The following is a 24,926-nucleotide window of genomic DNA, read 5'->3' on the forward strand; positions in this document are numbered from 1 at the left end:
ATTCAAAGCAAAAAAGGACAGACACTGTAGTACTGTCTGTTCATCTTCAATCTGTGAAAAATGGCAGAGCTAAGAAAAGTCAAAGAAATACAGTGGTATAGTGGAAAAGTCGGTCATCTCTCAATCAGATAATTGGCAGTGTGATCCAGGTCTCACTGTCAGCATGCTGGAGTGTCCTTGAGCAAAACACTTAACCCCAAAACTGCCCCAGGTGGCTGTGTCAGTGGTCTGTGAATAGATTGTTAATTCTGACGCTTTACATAGCAGCGTCTGCCACCAGTGAGTGAATATGATGTGATTGGCTGAAATGGACATGTGACGTAATAACGCAATGAGTCGACAGAAGACTAGATAAACTACTACATAAATACAGTGTATTTAGGGTTAGGGTTAGTTAATTATTTACTACACTGAATAAAAATGTTTTTTAAAAGTTTGAATGAATTGTAATGATTATAATAGAATAAAAAGAAGAACCGGAAGATGCAGGTAGAGAAGAAAATACACAGAAAAGGAAAGAAGCAGGGAAATAAGGAAAGGAGAACAAGAAAAAAAAGGAAGAAAGAAAAAATAATAAGGGTAACAGTCTGGGCTAGAGAGAAAAGAGGACAGCAAAAGGGGGAGACAAAAGAAAGGAAAGGACAGAGATAAGATAGGAGAAGACAGCAGGTAAAGGAGAAGAAAAGGGCAGGAGAGAGGGGAATGGAGGACAATAGAGACACAAGCTAAGGTAAATGGGATTAGAAGAGAGAAAAAAGAGAGCAACACTGAGCAAAAGAAGAGGAAAACAGAGACGGCAACAAGAGAGAAGAGGAAGGATAATGGAAAAGTTAAAATAGAGGTACAGGAGGCAAGACAGGGAGAGATCACAAGATGGAAGAAAGAAGAAAAAGTGAGAGGAGAACAGGAAGAGGTACAAAATGGGAAGGAAAAGATGAAGAAAGGGGAGGAAGAAGTGAGAAAAGGATAAAGTAAAGGAAAAGAGAACATGAGGAGTAGCAGAGTACAGTAGGAGACTGGAATAAATAACAGGAAATGCAGTAGACCCTAGAAGGAAGTATCAGTGTGAGATCATTTAGTAGCAGTGAAAGAGGACATGGAACAAAAGTAGAAGAAGGAAGAGATCAAGATTTCTCCTCTCTCTATTAACTTGCATGTAGAAAACACCCACTGATATCTACTTTTATCAAATTAAATTACAAAATCAGCAATACAAAGTGTTACACTACAACTGCATGTGTGTGTGTGTGTGTGTGTGTGTGTGTGTGTGTGTGTGTGTGTGTGCCCCTTTTTTTAATTTCTGTGCATATGTTGGAATTACCAGCCCTTTTAAAATCTCTTGTTCCAAATCCTTTCATCTCTGGTAATCCCTTTCTCTTTGGAAGTGCGGATTATGTCCACGTACGGTGGACTAAAGTCTTCATCCATACGGAAACGAGATAACCTCTTACTCCCACCTTCTGCAACAAAACCACTCTGAATACCTCACAGACGTGTTCGAATGGGCCTGCGAAGAAGCGAATGTTTATCTTGTTCTGTCAGTGCGAGGCAGACGGTGTCATTACATATGCTGCTGCCATCGCCGCCTGCCGCTCGCCAGCACAGCCAAGCACCGCTGCTTTCCATGGAGGTAATCTGCAGTGGCAGAGGCAGGCTAGATTATGGATAGGAGATGAGACTGCGGGCTGGCCACAGGCGTCCCCCCAAGCTTTTGTCTGTCACGCTGTTTCGGTGAAGCGCAGGGTACCTCTTTGGGGGATGAAAGGATCTCTGTGTCTGTAACTGAGCTCACTGAGAGGATGAAATGGATTTGGCTGCTAACGGGCAGGGCGGGGCTGGCAAAACATTTAAACATCTCTATGAGACGCGAGTCAGAAAGCAGATATACAGAGCAGAGAGCGCTTGGCTCGTAACAGGTGTCCAAAGCAATCATGTCGCACTGAATGAAGACAGCTATACAGATGCAGAAACCTCGGGGAAGAATGGCAGCAAGCATGCATACACAAAATACAGATGGATAAATACTGTACACTAATCTACAATTCTGATTCAGTATAATTTAAGCCTGGCACACACCAAAAAATTGAAACTCCAAACATGATGACAAATAATGACAAATTTAACCTTTTTGTTCTTGTAGTCTGACGCCACACTACAAGACACACTAACATATTCCATTCACCATAAACCAGAGTCCACACCGTCAAACTAGAAATCTCACAAAATCTCTTGTGGTCAAACGTGACTTTAGAGGAACAGTGGTTGTCAAGCTAATCTATGCTAGCTGCTCAGTTACTTAGTGCATCCATTTCTGACCAATTCCTCTCCTTGTCAGTTCTACGGGACACATTAGGTGTATAAACACTTTAGTCGTTGCCACAAAATCAATTCAAAACCTTTATTTATTCGTGGATGACATTGAGGTTTCCCTCTTTCCAATGTCGTCAAGATCATAGGCACATCAGAACCACTAAACAAAGAAATATAATAATTCCCAAAACCCTAGATTGATTAAAATAGATCAAATTTGAGACACATTGGTCAGAAATCAAAGTCTTAAACTCTCTAAAAGAGAGAATAGATATCATCTTTTAATTCTGTTGGAGGGTATTCCATGAGGTAAGGGTGTCAATGGAGAATGCTGGCCTACCAAGTTCAGTATAAACTCGAAGGGCTTTCAGAAAGAGCCAATCAGAAGAGTGAGTCATATAGGTTCCATAATGCCACTGCAACAAGTTTGCAATGTAGGAGAGCAGCTTTCCAGTAAGGGCCTTTAAAAATATACAAATACCAGTATATACAAATCAATAAGTCGGTTCCCTATTTCTGACGTCCATCTGACTTTATGCATCACATTAACCATTGTTCCCATGTCTGCTTTTGCTCTGCTTCCTTCTTCAATCAGCTTGCTTCCCGTTTGGCTATCACTCGGTTCCAAGAGACGATCCACAGAGTGCACACTCGGCTGTGCTAAGGGTTCCCTCCGCACAGCTGATAGTTAATATTGAATATGTTTAATTTTTCAAATCAGGGCGGCCCCAGTTGTCTTCCTAGCAGACTTGTGGAAGTAAAATCACTCTCACTACATCTTATACCACTGGGAATTCTGACAAGATAATCTTCAGGACCATCAAAAAGTCAGGCCTCTGCAGAATTCTGTTGGAAGGGGGAATCAGGACCAAAGTTGACCATATCATCTTGTAGCGTGTACCCCAACTCACTCATTTAACTTTTTTAAAACTCTGCAGATGGTTTTAGCTTATTCTTGAACACTGAACACTGTATTTGCACAGCTGTCTATATGTCTATCTATCCGTCTGCCTGTCTATCTCCTTGTATTTGCAGTATTTTCAGGTAAGATGTGTTAACTGTGCAGAGGACAAACTTTGTCTGTGAGAACAGCATAATTGACCTCTTGTACTGCTACGTTTAATATCATCTGTCTGCTCTGACACTTTCTCACCCGTGTTGAGCCTCTGTCCCTTTTCTCACAGATTTTTTTAACAAACGTGCCTGGGCATGAAATCCACCAATATTCACTGCAGTGTGCTGAGCATGATTTGAATTCATACTTCAAACGCCTCTCTGTCTTTTCCAGTGAACTGGAAGTTTTTTGACTCACTCATTGCATTCCTGCAGCTGGGAATGTTGAGAACAAAAAGCAGCTACAATCAAATGGAAAACAGTATTTGTGTGTCACTAAGAAAAGGCATTTTCTCCACAAGCGCATGAATCCAAAAAAGCTGCTCTTATGGAGGAAAGATGAACAAAGAAAATAGGACAGGTATAAATGCTGCTGAGAGGTACTTTTATTGACTTTGGGAGTCCAAAAGTTTACAAAGTAATGACTGCGGCAAGAGACATGACATTTTGATTTCATTTAATATGAAGAGAAACGACGGCAAAGGGAAGCACTCGAGGAAGCCAAATAAAATGTATTGTCTGACGGTGGAGAACAATGCAATAAAAAGAAGGGAAAAAAGAGCCTAGCTCCATCCACAACAGCATATAATATCATTGAATGTTCAGTAAAGGAGATTACTGTTTCATCAAGCTGCATTTCATGAGGTATATACAGTATAATAGAAAAGCAGATCTGTGTTTCATAAAACCAAGGTATCGTGCAGAACTTGAAGTATGTGCGTGCCTGAGGACAAAGTTTGCCGACCTATCTATTTCTGCAGATTTATATAGGTCTAGTGTGTATGAAGTCAATGCCCCGGAGGCGAGTGTGTCAGAGGAGCAATGCATTAGGTAGGATCTTTTCTGTGGGGTGGAAGCTTACAAGGTCAGGAAATGTGTTTGTGTTGGAGATACAAAAAGGTGGTGAAGGTGCAACAAAACTATACTGCACTCAGCTGTAAACACACCAAAGTCTGTTTTCGGGGTTAGCATGATTCAGTGTGAAAGCCATCAATCAAACCATGGTGCAAACCTAAGATTTCAACCAACACTGTTAAAAAATGTTAGCCTTGCTCTTAGGACTTAAATAATAGCTGAACGTAGCCTCTAGTTTGAAAAGTGGAGCTGAACAGGATGTGCTTTAAAGCTGCTCAGCAGGGGAAGATTCTACCATTTTCAGAATGAAAATAAAAAGTCAGGTCATATTAAAGCAAAAACAGGGGAAATGGCTGTTCTTTCCATAGACTGCACTTGATTTATTACCCCAGAAAACATTTTCCCTCAAGAGACTAGGGCTGGTTTTAAGTCTTCAATACAACATGATGTCCGTTTTGTAAATATTGTTCCCATTCAGAATAAAAATGAACAATAAAGCAATGCATACTTTAGGACTTGGCTACCTGTGATGGCAAGCCTCTACCAACGCAGCCTGTTAACCAGGATAGAAACATTAAAGGGTATCCAGTCAGTCTCCACGCTCGTCTTTGGACATTGTCACTTCTGGTCCCAAAAAACAAGATGACGACAGCATGGATGCTAGATTTGAAGCTTGGACACAGGCTCTAAAGGGTGGTGTCACAGGTCTACTTCCACTTCTTTCATAGAGATTGTCTCTGATCTAGCCCAGCAGACTCCATTGCAGTTTGTAGTTTTGGAAGGAACTGAATCAACCACTTGTTTTAATGCTGACAGATATGACATGTTTGCATCATTGTTAAAGCTTTCGCATTGATAAATCCATCTGCACAAAGTGATATCTGTTTGCAAGGCAGCTGATTAGTATGTGGTTGTAAATAAGATATTTTTCACAGAGCAACCTTGCTTCTATAAATGCATCCCGGAACAGTATTTCTCCTTGTTCTTGGTTTAAATGTTGAATCCAGCTCATGTCAAGCCTATTTAACAGTATACGGCAGTGTTAAGCCTTGAAACATTGTGATACAAAACATCTCCTTGTCCTCCTGTGTCTACCTACTAATGTTTGTTCAGACAAAACTTTAAAAAAAAAGTCATTATACAACCTCTTCCTAATGACTACAACAACTAGGAGGTTCAAAGCTGAATAACACTACATGTTGTATATGTTGTGAAAGTGTTCTATGGGAGTTGAAAATTTGAGATATAATGAGATCAACATCATAATCTGTGTCACATACATATGCATAGTGGATGGAGGATGCTCACATAAAGGTCATTCAGTGGATATTGAGTGTACTTGTTAAGTTATTAGATATTTATTCAGTGTTTTTCAACCTATGACAAAAGGTTTGTGGAATACTCAACCAATATTTTCCTCACTGTACACTTGCACCTGTTTTGCACAGTGCTGATCATATTTCTCCCATATTATACACCGCCATTATCAAGTAATAAAAGCATAGAACGAATAACAGTACAAGTAATGAGTTAACTTTATTTACGTAGAAAACAAACACAGCTTATTTTCCTTGGAGGGTGGTGCAGTAGTTGTATCATTATTTGTTGAAATAGCAAGCCAAATGCAGAACCACTTCTACAAAGCAACAAGTAAGACACTTACTGTTTATAGGACAAACATTGAGTAAGACAAAGAGTTCATTAAGCCCTTTCCCTTGATGGTTCCCCCTATCACTTGCACTTGAAACTAATAGTAAAAATACCTGAGCAAAACACATATCAAGGTGACAAGAACAGGAACCTATTTATTTATTGTCACAAGAAAGGTCTCTTTTCTCTTTCTCTCTCAGTGAGGTGATCTACTTTATTTAGCTGAGGTGGAGAATTGGTATAGAGTGAGAAGTGACGGATGTGACTCAGCGAACGTCTCTAATAATTGCTTAATATGTGATTCTGGTATTTTTGTGTCTTTTATATACAGTATACCCTATCACTACCCAGGCTGTTCTCATTCACAGCATGTAGCAATAACAGAAAAAGTAATGCACTCTTTGTGAAAAGCCAACACAGTGAGGACTCAGTCGCAGTGTGAATATACGACACTCTGACACCTTTATGTGTGAACTGAACTTAACCAATATTTTTTGCCTTTACAAAACCAGAACATTTCATGGTTCAGGTTTTACAGGAAGGCAGGACACAGATGAAGAATGGTGCCTTTTAGCAGACCATGGTGGTACGCTGAAGGAGACAGCAGAGACACCTTGAAACATACTGAAGGGGTACCTCAAAACAGTTACCAAAGGGTACCTGTAATCAGAAACTAAATTATACCTTAAATCGTATACTTAAGGATGCTATATAAAAGTCTCTAAGTGGTGAAACAGAGTTTTGGGATAGTTGATTCAGACTTAAAAGGTACCTTGAAATACTTACATACCCTCTAAACATAAACTAATTTATACCTTTTAATCTAATACTTGCATACCTTGGATGCACTACAAAGTATCTGGATTATACTTTGAAACATAGAAGGGTTAACAAAAGATAGCTGCCATATGATACCTTAATCAGATGCTTAAGGATTGTTGAAATTCTAGCATAGTATCTTCAATTTGAGTCTGTGGTGGATTGTAATTGAAATCAGACATTAAAGGGTGCCTCTAAAAAGTTGCTACAGTATATTTTTCTACATTGTTTGCAGTGTTTCTCAAGGTAGAAACCTAAGGGTACCTTAAATAAGTTGTAATAGTTGCTTTTCAGCTGTTTTAAAGTACCCTAAAATAGGTTTTTAAACTATACTTTAAAGGAGGCACTGAAGAATTTGTACGAAGATGCAAAAACATAATTCTCAACATTTCTCAAAATACAGAAACGAAAAAAAAAACACTTCTTACCCTATTAAGCGCACACGCACGCACGCACACACAAACACACAGGCACGCACGCACGCACACACACACACACACACACACACACACACACACACACACACATATACATATCTTACATAAGATCAAGAGAAACACACTTCTTTCTTCACAGCAGGAGGCTGTAATTTTCTGCCACATATGCCTTGAGTAATGACTTAAACATTATGCGGAGGCTCTTACTGTGTCCATCATTGTGAGAGCTGCACAATGTCTTCTCCTTCCCTCTCTCTCCAAGAGCCTCCGCAGGTGAGAGACGTGTTAGCACGTGGCTTTCTGGCAGTAACGGAGCATCTTTTGATGGGAATGATGGGGAACCTTGTGGTGGCGTTGGCTGTTAGCCTGTTGTGCTCTGCTGGACAGCCATCTTCTCAACAATTTGACATGCATGGCATTTTGTAATCTAGTAAGGACGCCCTGTTCAGAGGGAGTAGATTATGCACCGAATGTCAGGGGGGATATTGTCTCCCCTCCTTCCAGGAAGGATCCAGAAAGCTCAGAGATGATTCCTTCTCTTCCCTGTGGTTTTTTAGCAAATAACACTTGAAGGTAATGACATTACAGTCGGATGCAAATGTCTCCTCGCAGGAAAAGCTGGATTAAAGATGAATTATAAGCCCAGATAGAAGGTAAAGTGAGGGATTTGAAAGACATTTTCATTTTCAAAACATAAGAAGCTTTCCATGAAACAATATTCAGCAATAGAAAGATATCCAACATTACGAACATCAAACAGTGGAAAGATGCAGCTGATCCAGTGGTCCTGATTCAAAGCAAAAGCTCTTGGCCTTTTGATCTGACGAGTGAAAAATGAAAAGTTTTTTTTCTCAGAGCTAATCCGAGAAGTATGTTTGGCATGATACTTAAAAAAGACAGTTGTACTTTCTAAACCTGCTCTTTAACTAACATCCCTTGGTTTAGGAACAAGAGAAGATGGTTAGAGGAAAGCTTCTCATCTTGTACAGAAAAGCAAAGCTTGATTGGTTTTACACGCCATTTTAACATAAACATAAAGCCCCTTTATTTGTTGATGGTTTAAATTTCCTGTAGTACTTACTTACAACAACTTAGATTGAAAAGGAGGTCACCTTTTTAATTGATATCAGTCTCCAAAATGCACTACCAAGACATTCTTGTCAGACAGGAATTTACACTGGAGATGCAAATTCATGCAGCTTCTCAGTCCTGCAGGGCGAGACTCCCACATGGGTTACAACCTGCAGGTTGGAAACCTTTTGGCTTTGTATGTTAGCACTGACAATTTTGGAACAGATCCAGGGAAGCAGAAACCTTTACAAGCACTGAGCTGCTGTGGCCTAACAAATGGTCTTGTAATGCCACCAGTCAGAGCTCAGACATTCAGCACTGAAGGCAGTGACATTTCAGAGACCTTCTGAAAACTAAAGCAACAGCTTGAGTCTGGAGGTAAAGAAGAATTCATTCTTCTGCTTCAACACAACCTAATATCACAGAGATTTTAGACTTTGGTGACTTAGGCACTCATAACTATCAGGAGATTTGTTATGGTGTCAGGGATTATGTAAAGAAAGGATTCAGTCCCATCTGATTTTAACAAACTGTGTAATACGCTACTAATATTCTAGATAGAAAGATGAATAGATAAAACCAGACCATATGAAGATTTGTAAAGCCAATTTATATTTACTAAATTTCAAACAGTCAGAAACCTCCCACATCAATTCCGATTTTCAGTCTTAATAAAAATGTGGCGGAACAAATTAAAACACTACCACTAATTAAAACACAGAAACATATCGGGTAGGTACTTATATGCTGCATGAATCCAATTCCTCTAAACTCATGTCCCCCAATCTTTGCTGCTCACTTCATAGCAAGGATGGAGATCCAACCACTGAGATTTCTTATTCAAGATTGATGAGTATGTCATAATGAGGGGTTAAAGCCTCAAAGTTGATGGCTAAAAGTAGCACTGCCGGCTCTGTACATGCTGTCAGGTATCTGAAAATGCTATGAGAAGGAAAACAGCAAGTTGACACAATGAGTTAGAGCAAATTTTGTCATGGATTAGTTAAAGGTGACATATCATGCAAAATCAACTCTTTAATAGTTCTCTACCTGAAATATGTTCCCTGGCATGTCTACAAACCCCCCGAAAATGAAAAAAATCCATTCTGCCCCTGTTCTGATTTCTCCACCTTTCTGTAAATGTGTGTGAAACAAGCCGTTTCAGACTTCCGTGTTTTTGTTACGTCACAACAATATCCAGTCTGTCACGGAGTCAGAGCTCGGAGCTTGTTCAGCCCATAGACTGTATAAAATACAACTCAGCTCCTCCTCTGTTTTTCATTACCTGCACACACCTGTGCTAACAAGGAGCTTAGGAGGGAGGCATGCTAGTTGTAGGCTGTCTTAATAAACACAAAGGTCCGATTTATTCCCCACGTCTGCAGATTTGAAGATCTAGTGGATGATTTTTATTTTTCATGGATAAGTACTAGCGCTAGTTAGCATAGCCACATAGCTACATGTTCGTAGCTGTGTACCAAGACGCACGTCGACATACTGACAAATAAAACAACAAGAAACACAAAATCTGTGACCAATCGTTCAGAAAGGTCCTGCTGCAGGCGCCTCTCCGTCAGGATCAGATTCTGGATCAAATTCAGAGGGTTGAAGAAACGGGGGTCTGTGAGCTGCCGTGTATATTCAGCTAACATGTAAACATTAGATCAACGTGGGGCGTGGTCAGAGAGAAAACTGAGTCTTCTGAACAGGGCTGAAGAAGAGGGTTTTTCAGGCATGCCAAAATCTGATTTCAAAGTGTTTTTTTGAGCATAAACTTTAAAGACATGTTTTTGGGACCTCTTAGACCAATATATTTTGATGAAAAGAGAGTGATATGTCACCTTAAACATTCCTTTGGTGAGCTCTCTATAGAGTTGGTGGGTTAAGTTAAATTCTATTGTCCAACTCTTATGGATACTACGCATAGACTGAAAAACACTTCGCTGTGGCCTCTGTGACATCATGCATTGGTTTCTGAAGACTCATTTTAGAGCCTTAAAAAGCCAGGCTACAGCCTGCATCTGTGAACTGTTGACTCCCTGTCCACTGCCTGAGGTCTTCTAGCAGGGCCTTACCAGTGGTTCCTCAATCTCGGCCAGGCATAAAATGTGGCTGAGTATTTGCATTTGGGCTCCACAGCTTTGGATCAACCTGCCTGAGGACATCAGGCAGGCAAACTCAGTGTCCTTTTTAAATCTCTTCTTTAAACTCACCTCTATCGTCTGCCTTTATCTTGACATTTAGCTTTGTTGTACTTGTTTCTTTCACTTGTCTCTTTCACCTTGTGTTGTTTAGGTATAGGACCTTATTTGCTGTTGGCTTTTATTATTTGCCTGTTTTGTTGTTAGGGTCTTGTTTTAGTTATAAGCCTTGTTTTGATTATCTACCATATTTTGTTTGGTATTTTCCTTTTTATTGTGTTATCTGTCTTGTCTTGAATGTTTTGATAAATGTTATTTAAGCACATTGTAATCTGTTTTTGAAAATAACCCAAAAAAGTGTTATTCTTACTACTACTACTACTACTACTACTACTACTACTACTACTACTACTACTACTACTACTACTACTACTACTACTAATAATAATAATAATACAAGTAATAATAATAATAATAATAATAAAAATGATTATTAATAGTCAAAGTGATAGAGTTGAAGTTTGTTTTGAGCCTGGCAAACATGTACAAGCACCCACTTGTGCAAATTTATGTTAAACTCTCAGCCTTTATACTATATTAACAGACACATTTAAAATTCCCTCCACATACACATGCAGTGAGTTTGGTATGCATAAATAAATAAATAATCTTCAAATCCAAAAAATATTTTTTTAACTGGGGTGTAATCATGTTTCATTGTGGTGTAAAAATTAACATTTTAATATTTGCTCCAAAGGGGTTTCCTTGAATTTGGCAGCCAGTCTCAAGTGGACACTTGTGAAACTGCAGTTTCCACATTGGTTTCGTTTTTCAACAGTTTGTTGATAATTTAGTATCATACACATACCTTTGATGTGACATGATTGATAAGCAACCATTCACATTGTAATCCATAAAATACCATCCAATGTTTATTACTTATTATACTCTGACGTGCTTAATGATACAAAACATAAAATAGAAAAAACATGCAACATCTCTGTCAGTCATTCTATCCAACCCATTCAGTATTAAATGAATGGTGGTGATTGGCCATATGACATCGAGCCAGACAAAAACCTGTTCATACAAGAGAGGGGACAAGTTTCATCTGCCAATGTACACAATACATGAATTCACAATCTGTGCCTTTGAGTAATGTCTCATATGGACTCCAAAGGGGAGCCTCTTGGTTATTAGTGGTTTATTTCACTTTTGTCTTTACTCACTGGAAATAAGCCTGGCTTGACAGCTGTAACTGCTTTGTGTTTTAATTTGTTTCTTATCTGAGTACAATGTCCAAAACTGTCAGTGGATTTTGGCATTTCTTGCTGCTTCACTGTCCCACAGTTTTATCCACCATATTGGAAAGCTTCATACACCGGACTTGTGTGTGTGTGTGTGTGTGTGTGTGTGTGCGTGTGTGTGTGCGTGTGTGTGTGTGTGTGTGTGTGTGTGTGTGTGTGTGTGTGTGTGTGTGTGTGTGTGTGTGTGTTTGTCACTGTGTGTCTGTGTGTGTGTTTGTCACTGTGTGTCTGTGTGTGTTTGTCACTGTGTGTCTGTGTGTGTTTGTCACTGTGTGTGTGTGTGTGTTTGTCACTGTGTTTGTGTTTGTCACTGTGTGTGTGTTTGTCACTGTGTGTGTAATCCACAAGATTTCTCTCTCCCAGCCAGCCACCTAGCCAGCTAACTTTGCAGTCTGCTCACACCCCCACAGTCCTCTCCTTTGGACAAACACAGCAGTCTCCTCTGTGATGGATGCAGAGTCTAAGTGCCACCACTGTTTTTAGCCTTCTAAATATTTCTGCTCTCGCACAAACGCCTCCATGTGCTTGACACTGGCTCCTCTGTTTAGCCTCTTTTGTGGGCAATATTTGCACCTGTTCCATCTGTCTCCCTGCCCAGCACGTTTCTTTTCTTTCCAGCAGATTTGTGTTTATTCTCTCTGTTTCTTGGGAGAAAAAAATTCACGGGAAACTTTCTGTGGAGCTATGCTAATTCCCCATTGTGTGGGTGAGGGAAACATATTGCCTGCTGTCGAAAAACTGTGCCTATATATGTTTACACAACGCATTGCATACATTTGTGTGCGCAACCATGAGAGAGTGTATTCCTCTTCTTCCCTCTTTGTATGTAAATGTGTTGTGCATGCTCCTTAGTGAACAGCTGAGTTTATCATGGCTAATACAGTGCAGATTTTCAGAGAGAGCCCATAATGCCTCTGGTGCTCGACAAGTTGCTCTTGGCGGCCCTTTTTTTCCAGAGATTTGTTCAAATAATGACCATGTCGAACTGCAGAGGGCAGGCCGGCCAAGCTGCTTGCAGACTGGAGGGGAGAGAGGAAGGTTAGGAAATAGACTAAGTATTATGGGCCAAATAAAATTCTAAAGCTGCATAGAAAAATTTGAATTATTAACATTAAAGTCCTCTGTGATATATCCATGCAAATCTGTAAAAATATGTAAAATGTATAAAAGTTTGAACCATTTTCATTGATCCATTTAAGCTTATATGAAGAGATGGCCCCATTTATGCTATTTCTGTTCTGGCTACATCCACAATAAGGGAGATGTTACAATCAGAGATAGTTCCTCATCAAGAGAGAACACCTTGCTCAACTTGGACAGTAATAATTGAACCTTATTGTGCATTTAATCTTCGTGTAAGCACATAATACTGGTTCAATACCTTGCAAAATATAAAGCATCAACATACTTATGACCTTCCAGTTGTCAAAACACAGGATTTAAGATTTTCTGGACAGGTAACTTAAAAATGTTGAGTAATCACATCTAAAATCTTAAGTGGAATTGACATTCCACCCCTAACTTTGGCAACTAACCAACATCACAGATGTAAGCCGAGCTGCAACTCACTTGTGTAGATGATTACTTAAAACGAGCCACCAAATGTAAAATGTTAGGTGGCTCAAATTAAATATATTTGTAGTGTAATTTCAAAAAACTGTAAAATTATGGTTAAGTGACGTGTCGACTAGAAGGTAGATGGCTAGAAATTAGGGTTGTCCAGCCAACCAATCTTCAGCAGATGCTGATGGGAAATGTCAATACATACTCACAGATAACATGAGGCTCATGTAGCATTATGAAGTTGAAGTGAAATAGAAAAGAAGCACTTAAAGAGTTTTAACACATTCTGGTCAGATTTTACAAGCAAGATCCTTTTGAAATTGTGCTTCATGTCGGCCTTGGCAGAAGCTAAAGCAAAATATATAATATAAACTTGATGTTCAAACATCACAATGGATCAAATGTTCAACTCCATCTTTGCTTAAAATCTATAGAAACAATACAATTCACTTGTATGACCAAAGGCCTAAGTCTGCAATCCACCTGTAAAAGTCTTTGTTGTGTGGAGAATAAATCAAATCAAGGACATGGCTCATATTTACTCATTAACAGTCAAGCTGTGTTCCAGTAACTTTTTCTCTTCCTTAAAGTGAGCCCTAATTCAGAACAGAAGCTCAAAGCGTCAGTCTCAGAATTCAACAGCCACAAACCGAGCATGAAGGGAAGACATCAGTGCTGAGCTGTTTCCTGCCTCTTTAGGGGGGAGAAAGTAATGTCTGGAGACAGCCTGAGAGTCGGGGATGCACTGAAGGGTGTCAATATAGTACAAAATTGAATTAAAGTGTAATTAGGGAAATCATTACCTGACACTTATGCAGTTAGGGATTTGGTTAATTTACTGAACATTCCTTTAACGAATGGACTGTGTCTTAGAAGATTTTGAGTCAAGGGTGACTGAGTGCTTGTGAGTGGTAGAGGATGAATTCATAATGCACTCCTTAATAATGGAACACTGATTCCATCAAATCTGCTTTAAAAGTGTTTATTCAGTCTAAAAGATGGCAACGTTGGTGCTGACTGTGCTGACAGAGGCATATCTTACCCTGCCTCAAAGAGTAAGCATTATCTGTGAGAAGAAATTCTTCCCTCTAAATGCTCTGAAACGGAGTCTGATGCCAGGATTCCACAGGGCACATCACTTTGGCTCCACTATCCTTTTTTTCTGTTGTTTTTACTCTATTTTAGTTTTGGAAGTAACACTCATTCTCTTAGAAAAAAATGTTCTTAAGCAACATTGTTACATCTGAGTCCATCGATGCATTATTAAAGCAATTTTATAACTCTTCTCCATTTCTGTGCGGTCTTTGGAAACACACTTCTGTAAAACTTTGAGAGAACTAAAGCCCTAAAGTATTGATTTGTACTCATACATCTTCATACTGTTAGTAGGAAAACCCCCAAATGGATTTATTCATTACCCTGACAACAGGCATATCTGCACGTGTTCATAGAAGACACAATCACGCACAACACAACCATGCCAAGCTTTCAAAAATGATGCACTGATATAGCATCAACACCCATCAACTTGTCTTTTACTCAAGTGTCAACTACCTTCACAATAAAAACACTACAAAACCAACAACAATCCACATGCAAACAGAGAAACACACGAAACAGGAAGCCACAAAGAAACGTCTATTGTACTTTATCCACTTTTCACAAGCTCTGCATAAAAAAAATAAAAAAAAACAGCCTGAATATGAGAACACTATGATGCTGTTGCACAAACCATACAGCCTCAAGAAAAACTATTTGAAATTGTGTTTAAGGTGGGCACAAAGCAGGTTTTAAAGCAGTCCAGTTTACTTTGGGGGACTGAATTGAGTAATCACACAGGGGTGCCTCCTGTGGGTTCTGTTAGAGGGTAGAAACAAACTGCTGTTGTTGTTGTTGTTGTTGTATTGGTAGGAGGACTTTTAAAGATGAAACCATATTTAACACAGAATTCAAGAGTGATAGAGCAAGGTGTCATCAACATAAAAGTGATTGTAGTTGTTTTATGTAAATCTATAGTAGAAAGTGTACCTATAGAATCCTAAGAGGCCCTTTGGTAAAGGGATAAATGAAGAAATAGAACAAGACTCCAGCAAACTTGATGTGGAAGGTTTCAGCTGTAAGGCAGTTGTCTAACCAGTTTCAGATACCCTGGATATACCAGTACTGAGAGTCTATTAACCTTGGTGACCTATTCTCCTTTAGCAAAAGCCTTGACCTTAAACTAGCTCATAACTTGTGAAGTAGTAAACGCCTCTGGATGTAAATCTAGGAGCATTGTTGACATTGTTGTCCGTTATGCTCTGATCATTTTAAGGCTAAACAACATAGCTACACACAAGTTACATGACCGCAATTAGCTACAGTAGGTCCCTCTGGGGAAGAGATTTATGAGCAGGTGCATGTTTTGTGTGCATATTTGTGTGTGTGTGTGTTTTTGTGCGATCCTGAAACTGCTGCTCTGGTGCAGAGCAGTTAGTTGTGCGGTGCCATTATTTTCACAGAGGAGCTTCATTTGTTGCTCCTTCTCAAGTAATTAATTTATTCATGCCAGTTAAAAATAAAACCAGGAGAGGACCCTTGTGAGAATATTAAGGCAGGGAAAGAAGCTGGAAGGGTGTCAAAACATCTGCTGGTCGTGCTGCAAAGCCGCTTCCACTAACCGTCAAAAAACACAGAAAACCTCACTTTAAGGAGTATGCAAGTAGCTGTGCTGCATTTTGTACTGTGCCTCAGTCTGCTTGGGAAGACCATGGCCTTCCTTAAGGCATCCCCATGAAAACCAAAGGGTGGGAAAAAGATCTAAAATTAAGATGACAAAACATTCTGATTTTAGAGACATCTTTCTCCTGCTGTAGGCCGATCATGTGAATAAAGTCTAATGTGTGGAAGGCATGAGTGTTGAGAAACTAAATGTTCAAAGTGTGTTTTTCAGCATTTTTTACATTACTTTTCACCCTGTTAGGATAAAGCAGTGAGCCTTGTGGGTGATAATACAGCATTAAATAAAAAGGTGCGGAAAATATGACCTTCTGCCAGTGAATATTATGAGGTAAACAACCATCAGTGAGAAAAAAATATCAATTCTACTTTCAGAAAAACATTTCCTTTTCCTCCTTATCATGATACTACAAATGAAGAATAGTTTAAATTAACCTTAAAACTAGATTCTACTGCACAAAAACACTTCAGGTGCATCCCCGACCTACTACATCACAATGTGTACCTAACCTTAGCAAATTGTACGCAAATCATAAACCACTAAGATGGGGAGTCATTCATTAATCCAGGGTCATCGGTTTGATTTCTTGAGTGGCCTTGAGCAGGACACTAGGCAATAAGGTAAGCAATTCTGCAGAGGTATCTCTTCTTGTCAGCAAGGTTATACCAACAGAAAGTAATTCACTAAAACTGTATATAACCAACATACATGGAGACCCAATTTGGTGTTGTTAAGATTATAATCTTACACTATCTGTTGGGTTTGTAGTATATTTTTTTTCTAAACCAAACTAAATATACTTTTAAACAGTGCAATCGTGTTAAAAGGTTGTTGTTTTTTGCGATCAGTTGTTTTTCATTTCAAAAAGAAAAGGGCATGACATAGTTTAAAGGCAGTAGTACAACAGGTTGTAAGCATATATCTTTAAACGCCCCTCTAAAAAAAATTCCCCCCAAATGGCGACATCCCCCGATATTTAAGGTATATACAGTAGCACAGTATGTAATACCCTAGTCTCCTCTGTGTTCAGTAGGTCAAGGTAAGAAAAAAAATACATACATAAATGAATAAATAAATGAATAAATAAGTAAACAAACAAAAAGTCACAAATAAGTACACATTCTTCATTCCAGTAAATCTTTCACCATTGCAGCCGCAGAGGTCCAGTTTGTTTCCTGACCAGCCCCACGCATTCTTGCTACAGACAACTCCATATTATGCTCAAAAAATGTTTACAGCCACTGGGTACGTGTGAGTGTGTAAGGGGGCTTCCAGTGCAAGGCTAGCATTTTTTTAGCTCCAGTCAACCCTGCTAATAGAATGTGTTAAAAGGGTTTAAAAAAACTCAAAACACTTTCTAAGGGAACCTTAAATACCCTAAAGGTGCCTTGAAAGGGATGCTGATGGCTGCTTTACAACCATGCCTAAGAGACCCTTAGCTCATGCTAAAGGACACAGTAAAACTGAGTTCCTTGAACCAAGTGAAAAAGGTTCCCTAAAAAAGACCTCCAAGAGTACCTACAAACAGACATGACAGGATACTTAAAAGCACATGCTAAAGCCCCCCTTAAACAGATCACTAAGGTGCCTTAAAACAGACCATGCAAGTGACAAAAAATAGACCTTAAGGGGAGATTGGAACAAGTCATTGTAGATACATTGAAGGAAAGTACTTAGAGAACTTTAAAATAGACACAAAAATATTCTGCATAACAAACAGTAGAAGTTCTGTTCAAACAGGCACTAGGGAACTAAAGGGATAGATGATCAAAGGTAACAAATGTGGCTGAAACAGCTGATCATGGATACCTCAAAACAGATACAGAAGGCTACTTTGAAACATATGGTTAAAGGCATCTTGTCCATTAATTTATTACAAATACAAATAATTGAGGATACTTTTTCATTACATGTCTTACAATCTTAATGAGTAAACATAGAAAAGCGCTGTTTAAATGCTGTTTAAAAATCCCCTTACACTTTTCGTGATTTTCTTTCTCTCTCACTTAGGATCACTCTGGCCTGAGATGTGTCAGCTCAAGTCCCTGCACTCTCCCTTAGTGTATGTCATTTTCCAGCAACACCCCCAGATCACAACAATCCATTTATTTGGTAAGTGTGTGATCACATGCAATTTGTTTGTTTTTTTCTTTCTCTCCACTGTCCCAGAGTTGATGGCAGCTGATGAGGTCTAGGAGAGCCAAGCCTTTTATTCTCCAGAGAGCATGTCCCAAAACAGCATCTGGCCATGCCTCACAGCCAAATACAGGCTGACGCACACACTCTCTCGCACACAGTATGTCCCACAAACTGTCATACACACATTTAATACACTATGTTTAACCAGTGTTGTCTCCCTCACTGCTGCATTATCTCTAAACATTTTGTCCATCTGCAGTCATTCCATTAAATCTCACTACAGTCTGTTGTCTGCTGTTTAAAATCTCACTGCAGTGTAATTTCAGTATTGCAAGGACATATGGTCTCTGATGAAATGATGATATTATGTCTTTCCATAATAGAGACACAATCAGGATCAATTCCTGAATATTACTAGAAGAGGATTTTCTCTTTCTAGACTTAAAGCAGGGCATGAAAACTGCAAAATATACAAATCTATAAATGGTGAACATTTTATGAGACAGGTTGGGGCAAGAGATGTGAGCATGTTTTTGAAGTATTCACAGCTCTAGGATGTAGCACCATGAGAGAAAATTCTTGCTAAGTCCATGTCTCCATCCTATTAAGATTCTGATACATTTCCAACTTCAGCAACCGTATTATCTCAAATATAGCCTGCAGCAAATGACTGAGCAATACCCACAATTTGTTAAGGTAATAGTCCTAGAAATTTTAAAATGATTATTTCATTTATCTGGGGTGAAACCAGCACAGAAATAGTGTTGGGAAGAGAAGAAAGGAGAAGAGAAGACAAGGATAGATTCAAAGCGATCAAGGGGAATTCGTAGTTTACTCAAGGTTGAAATATCTCCTTCCTCACACAGAGAAAGTTTGCATGTCATTATAACATAACGAGTAAGCTGGCGCGAGTGCTCTCCCAAAACACTCGTGACCCTTAACAAGGTCATTTGAGATCTATGTGAGCAAACAATGGCCATAAAATTACTGCAAACATCTTGTGCAGCACAATCAAAGTATTCAAAAGTCCAATATTTACCTCATTATCTCCAAGACTTCTCCCACTCACAATGCTCTCATGGCCCTGCTCCATGTGGAAAAGTGCTGGCGCCTTCTGAATGTCAAGTGAAATCTTCAAAATTCTAAGAGTCTGAATTTGACATAATCTCATACAATAAAGTCTTGTTGTTGCCTTTACACCTTTTTGGACTGTCAAGCAAAAAGTGCAGCGAAAAGAAGCCACGGCAGTTTGCAAACTGAAGGTAACTGTGGATTCAATGGTAATGTGCTCTGGTTTATTATAGAGTGACTCCTTTTGTCTCTCCCATTAAGTGTCATTATTGTAATATTTTTTTGAAATAAAAAATGAATTAGCGCTGCTTCAATACCTCATAGCATTCAATAATAGCACAGTAGCAACTGGAGAGTGAACAATTTTACATAAATTAGCATTTCAAGTATTTATTAAAAAAAAGATCTTACATGTATAAGTGTAACTTTTATTACTTTTTATATTATAGAATGTGTTGTATCCTTTACACTGGGGAGTCTAATAAAACAATTTAAGATGCAAAGAGAGATATTGTGTTCTGGCGCTTTGAGTAGCAACGAGTGCTTCATGCGCAAAGCATGCCGGATACATCACGAGGCAGAGCTGTAGTGGCGTCACTATTTTACGCTTTTCTCCCTCATTAGATTATAATAATGCATTTTGTAAAAACAATGGTATACTTTTGAGTAAATAGAACTTATGGAGTTTTGGTTTAATTGAAAAGACGCCTCAATTTAGGCCAACAAGTAGCCAGTGGAGGGGGGTGTTGTGAGTCTTACAAGCAGTGAGTCCATCCATACTTCACAACTATCAATGCTACCGTAGGCTCAACTGAACTACCATGCACGTAGCTGGTATACGTGAACAGATGGTATTAGAAAGAGCTACACATCTGCATAGAAACTGCACATTGCTGAACACAATGGGAGTCTTCATGCAAGAACACAGATTAAACCTTTGGGACCCCCCCAAAAACAGACTGTCCTATATACTGGTTCATTTATATTGCAGATTTAACAGTATGTTTCCACAAATATCCTGAGTCCAGCTTCTCAAATGTAAAAGTTAGCTGCATCTTTTGTTTTTGACATGACTTTTTATTAACATATTATGCACCAAAGAAAGAGGATTGATTTAGGAAAAATGAGTAAGGGTTAAATAGCCGTCAGTTTCAGCCTTAGTTCAAGTGTGACACTCCACAAAATGTGAATAAAGCAGTACTGTGGTGCAAAATAAGCTTTAAAAAATGTAGGAAATAATTGGGTAAGCATTTAACTTTTAACACTCCATGGCTGCATAAGTTTGCTCTAAAGCTGTTTGTTGATGCCATGAAAGCTGCCTGAGTATTTTATAGTCATGTCTAAAGCCTTTCAGTCTCGTTAAGGGTAAATAATTAATAAGAAAATGTGTGATTTTTAAAACAGGCAAGAATTGCATCTTCCAAGTTGTGTCGACTCTCATGAGAGTACATAACAGGCTGATGGGCCATTTGCATACTCTGATGACAGTTACACTCACAATGAGCTGAGAAATAGCAATCAGACTTGTTTACACTTTGAGCGCTGCATGGAGACGATTGGAGCAGGACTCTTGTGTATTTCAGCTGGACTCTGCACAAGACTGTGGGCTACTGGCAGAGGTCATTTATCAGCAGCCAGCCGCCACAACGAGGGCTAGGCACTTTCTATCTCTGACCTATGTTCTCTATAAAGTCAGACAATGTCCTACTAACACAGGGCTCTTTTCTGGAAAAAAGTCTCTCTATCACTGCTGAATTGTTTGCTTTTCCCTCCGCAGAGAGAATGAATCGTCCTTGCCTCCCCCCTGCAAATGCAGACCAGCATCAAGGGGAAATAACTCTGAAAAAGGTAAAAACAGAAGAGGGAGGAAAAACATAACACTAACAAGGTTTATACAATGGGTAGTGCCAGCCCAGCAATCTGCTCAGTCAGATAAGCATTCTTAGCGTGTTTTATGAGACCCTTAAGGACATTCAGCCTGGCTGGACTAAAACGAAACTGGTTGCTAAGCTGAAAAAAGTAAGCCATTGTATTAGTCAGAGAGATAAGTAAGCATTTGTTTCTATGCCAGTTTGTTTATTTACCACATACGCTACATTATGAGGATCATTGAGCTATTAATATACAGCAGTAATGTATATATGTTTAATACATCAATATTCAGGTGGACTCAAATGAGAAGCAAGGTATGTCATGTATGTTCACGGTCCTCTTGGTTACTTATGACTTAAACTTTCAAACTGTGGTTACTTGAATTTTGTTTTCACCCAAGGACAATAATTACATAATCATTAAATTATGAATAATAATATAACACATAATGTCCGTTCAAATGTCCCTCCATTATTTACCAGAAGGTCTTTATCATGATCAAGCACCATCATTATCCCCTGCTTTAAAATTCAAACAGTCTAAAACAAAGGAATTAACCATCAATAGCTTGCAAAAAACAGCAATTATGAGTCATCTAATGCAGGATAAACATTATTTCAAGAGAGAATGAAGACTTATCTGCAATCCTTTAAAGCAGCCTTGAGTACTGCATGGATGTCTTCCCTTTCAGTGAGATTTTTTTATGTAATATGTCAAATAGGCAGCCAGGTTAGTGGGCCAATATATGATGCTCTGGGGACCTATGTAGTGAAACCACTGGTCCCTGTCCTCTAGCTTTTGTGTGATGTGCTACTGAATTCAAGTGACACTGTAGAGTGTGAAAGTAGACTTGATGTGGCAGCTGGGGTAGATGCATGTGTCAAACAAACAAAGGACTTTCAACCCATAAAAGCAGGATTTGTTGTGCTGCCCTGTGTGAAGCAGCTGTCAAAGTTGAATAGCTAAAATAAATTGACCATTTTTTAAGTTTTGAACAGTTGCTGGGTAACATCAAGCATTTTCAATTAACTTTTAATGAGGGCTGTGTAGTGTACTTTGGTTAATTACATCCAATAAGGAACACTATTTGGCTAGCATTATACAACCAATGTATGTTGTGCCACCATACAACAAACTAAGGTAAAATCGGTGTATCCTCAATCGGTGTGTGACTGTATAAAATATGGCCGTAGTATCTGTGACATCACCCATCTGTTTCTGAAGCGCTGTTTTGGGGCCAATTGTCGGCGGGAGCCATATTGCTGCTGTCGAGCGAGTGTGACATAAAGAGGCGGGCTTTGAGCCTCCTGACCAACAGTTACTGTATTCCTGCCTGTAAATCAAGTCAGCTGTGCCTCTCATTGGAAGACTTGTAATCTAAATATCTTCTAAATTGCTGCGTTAGAAAAAAATGCACCCCCCATAGAGTGTGTGCCGATTGAGAAGTGAGCTATCCAGACTACATTCGTCCTTTGCACCAGGCTGTAAACATGTTTATTTCTGCTGTAAAGATCGGCCTTTTTGAATTGGTGTGTATGTGGTTTCCGGTACTTCCGGAGCCAGCCTCAAGCGGATCTTCGATGAACTGTAGTTTTTAGCACTTCCGCATTGGACTCATACTCATATTTTTAGACCGGAGGTTGCTGCTTGGTTAGCAGTTATTCAAACTTAACTCTGATATTCTCCCAATATATGGACAGTACAGTTATTTTTTTAGATATCCAAGTGGCAACCTCTGGTGTTGAAAAGATGGCCAATGTGGAAGTGCAAAAAAAATGCCGTTACTCGTGTCTCTACTTTGAGCTGGTAGAAAAAGCCAAGGAATCACCATTAGGTCCTTGCTGAAGCCTGCTTCAGCTCCACATCTTTGTCTATCTAAAGGTTGAATGAGAGTAAGGTTGAGTCAGCATTTCCAACATGGTGCCCACCACCCTTAGACTTCAAAATGCCATTTTAGAAACCAATGGGTGATGTCACAGACTATCCATGGTTTGTCTAGGTTGATATCCTAAAGCTATATGTTCAATAGTAAAGCATCAGATGCTGTGTATGCTTTAGCTACTTATTGTCTCTTTCTGTGCACATAGAGGGTGAAGCAAATTTGGATGATTGTGTCAACAACTGCCTCACTATTATGCTCAGAATCACTTACTAAAAGACGAGAATTTACAATAATTGCTACAATTGTACACAAGGAACACCTTGAAAGCCATGCATGCACAAGTCTGCCATCTGCTTGTTATCCCAGTGTTTCCCCGTCAGTAAAAATCAAATAATGTTTATTCTTTATGTGCAAAACAGTGTATATTTCAATCACTAAAGTTAATGGTTTTCCAGCTGGAGTGGCTGCGTTTGCAAATAACAATTTTGCTCCTGCAAATGAACTCAACTCCCTGATGAGGTGAAAAACCTACCAGTCTTTAACAGTGGGAAATGATTTCATATGGGCTCTCATATCACATGGACAAACACACACACATGCATGCATGCATGAGCGCACACAAACACACCGGCTGTCACTGTATTCTTGACAAAATATGCAAACGTCAGAATCATTCAATAACAGAGGCTCCAACAGGGAGAGGCTGAGCATCTGGGGAGGCTGTAAAGAGAGGTATGAGCCTCTCCCTCTGTGGACATACTGACAGATTTTATTATTTCTCTTTCTCCTTCCTCCTGCTTCATGTACTCTGTGTATGAACGGGTGATGGCAATTGTAAAGCAAGCATGTGACATAAGTCAAGTCAAATTTATTCATGTAGCACATTTCAAACAATATTAACTCACATTTAGTGTGTGCTTCACACAAAATAAAACAACAACAAAAAAACATAGTTGCATATTCAAATACAAATATATGTTTACGGTAGGCTTTTCTAAAATATTGGTAGGCACACCTCTTTTTGTAAACACTGAACTGATCATGTGACTCCAGTTTTATCTCTGATTGGTGGAAATGGTGGTATTACAACTTTCTTCATATTACAGCCATACCCGGTCTCCCCCAGTTAGAAAGCATTTGATCAGCAGTGGTATAGAAACATAATGCATTTTGGGATAAAAGAAAAAGGTAATATATAACACTGATATGTTTCCAATATGTTAATGGTGTACATTTGTAGGATACATTGGCACAGGATCGTCACACTATTGTTGCATTTTGGGTGACTTAAAATGCAAACTTAAAAACGGATTCCAGAGAGACATTTTTTGAAAATGCAACCCCTTCTGTTGCTGTCGTCACAGCCCAATTAACACATGTGTATTATGTCCCCAGTCAATAGCCATGTGCGATTAAGAGGAAAATAAGAACGATGCTTGACTGTTTGTTCTGCTGACTATACTGTGTTTATTAACGCTTCTCCAGACAAAGGTTATGGTTTTTGACCGTGCATTCTCCATAGTCTTCTTGTTTGTATGTTATTACAGCTCTGTTGAAAAACGGCTTTCTGCACATGGCACGTGGTGTTCATTGGTTGTGTTAAATTAGAAAATTATACCACAAACTACTTGTCTGGCATGCTCTAGCGTTTTAAAACCAAGAGAAAGACTTCTCAGCTAGTAATTGGCCTGTTCCTGTGTAAACAAGGCCTTAGTTGAAACCCAATTTGACAGTGTCAAACATGATCATACCATAGACCATAAATAAGACAACTACAAACCAATTATGTGCATACTAACAGAAATGAGGTCATACTGGATATCACATTTAAATCTTTGCATATGTTTATGCATAATAAACACGCTGAAAAACACATCATAAATACAGTACAGTTAAATTCACACATACTGTATGGAACTGCATAATGGATTTACAAGGCCTTCTCCAGTCTGCCCTCTCTCTCTGAGCTGATGACAG

At 39.1% G+C, this 24,926-nt stretch overlaps 1 protein-coding gene across 3 annotated transcripts in view; it reads left to right on the forward strand.

Annotated features, from left to right (window-relative positions):
* Positions 1 to 24,926, forward strand: part of LOC117831101 (BMP/retinoic acid-inducible neural-specific protein 3-like) — a 135,190-nt gene that overhangs the window by 40,096 nt on the left and 70,168 nt on the right. Inside the window, exons 3-4 of one of the 3 annotated variants that reach the window (XM_034709628.1) lie at positions 17,996 to 18,097; positions 20,973 to 21,043. In XM_034709628.1, the coding sequence (XP_034565519.1) occupies positions 17,996 to 18,097; positions 20,973 to 21,043 (173 nt within the window). Of the gene's footprint in view, positions 1 to 17,995; positions 18,098 to 20,972; positions 21,044 to 24,926 lie in introns of those variants that run through there. The other 2 variants (XM_034709619.1, XM_034709637.1) reach the window with 2 other exon arrangements.

Source organism: Notolabrus celidotus, chromosome 2, assembly GCF_009762535.1.
Source record: "Notolabrus celidotus isolate fNotCel1 chromosome 2, fNotCel1.pri, whole genome shotgun sequence".
NCBI lineage: Eukaryota > Metazoa > Chordata > Actinopteri > Labriformes > Labridae > Notolabrus > Notolabrus celidotus.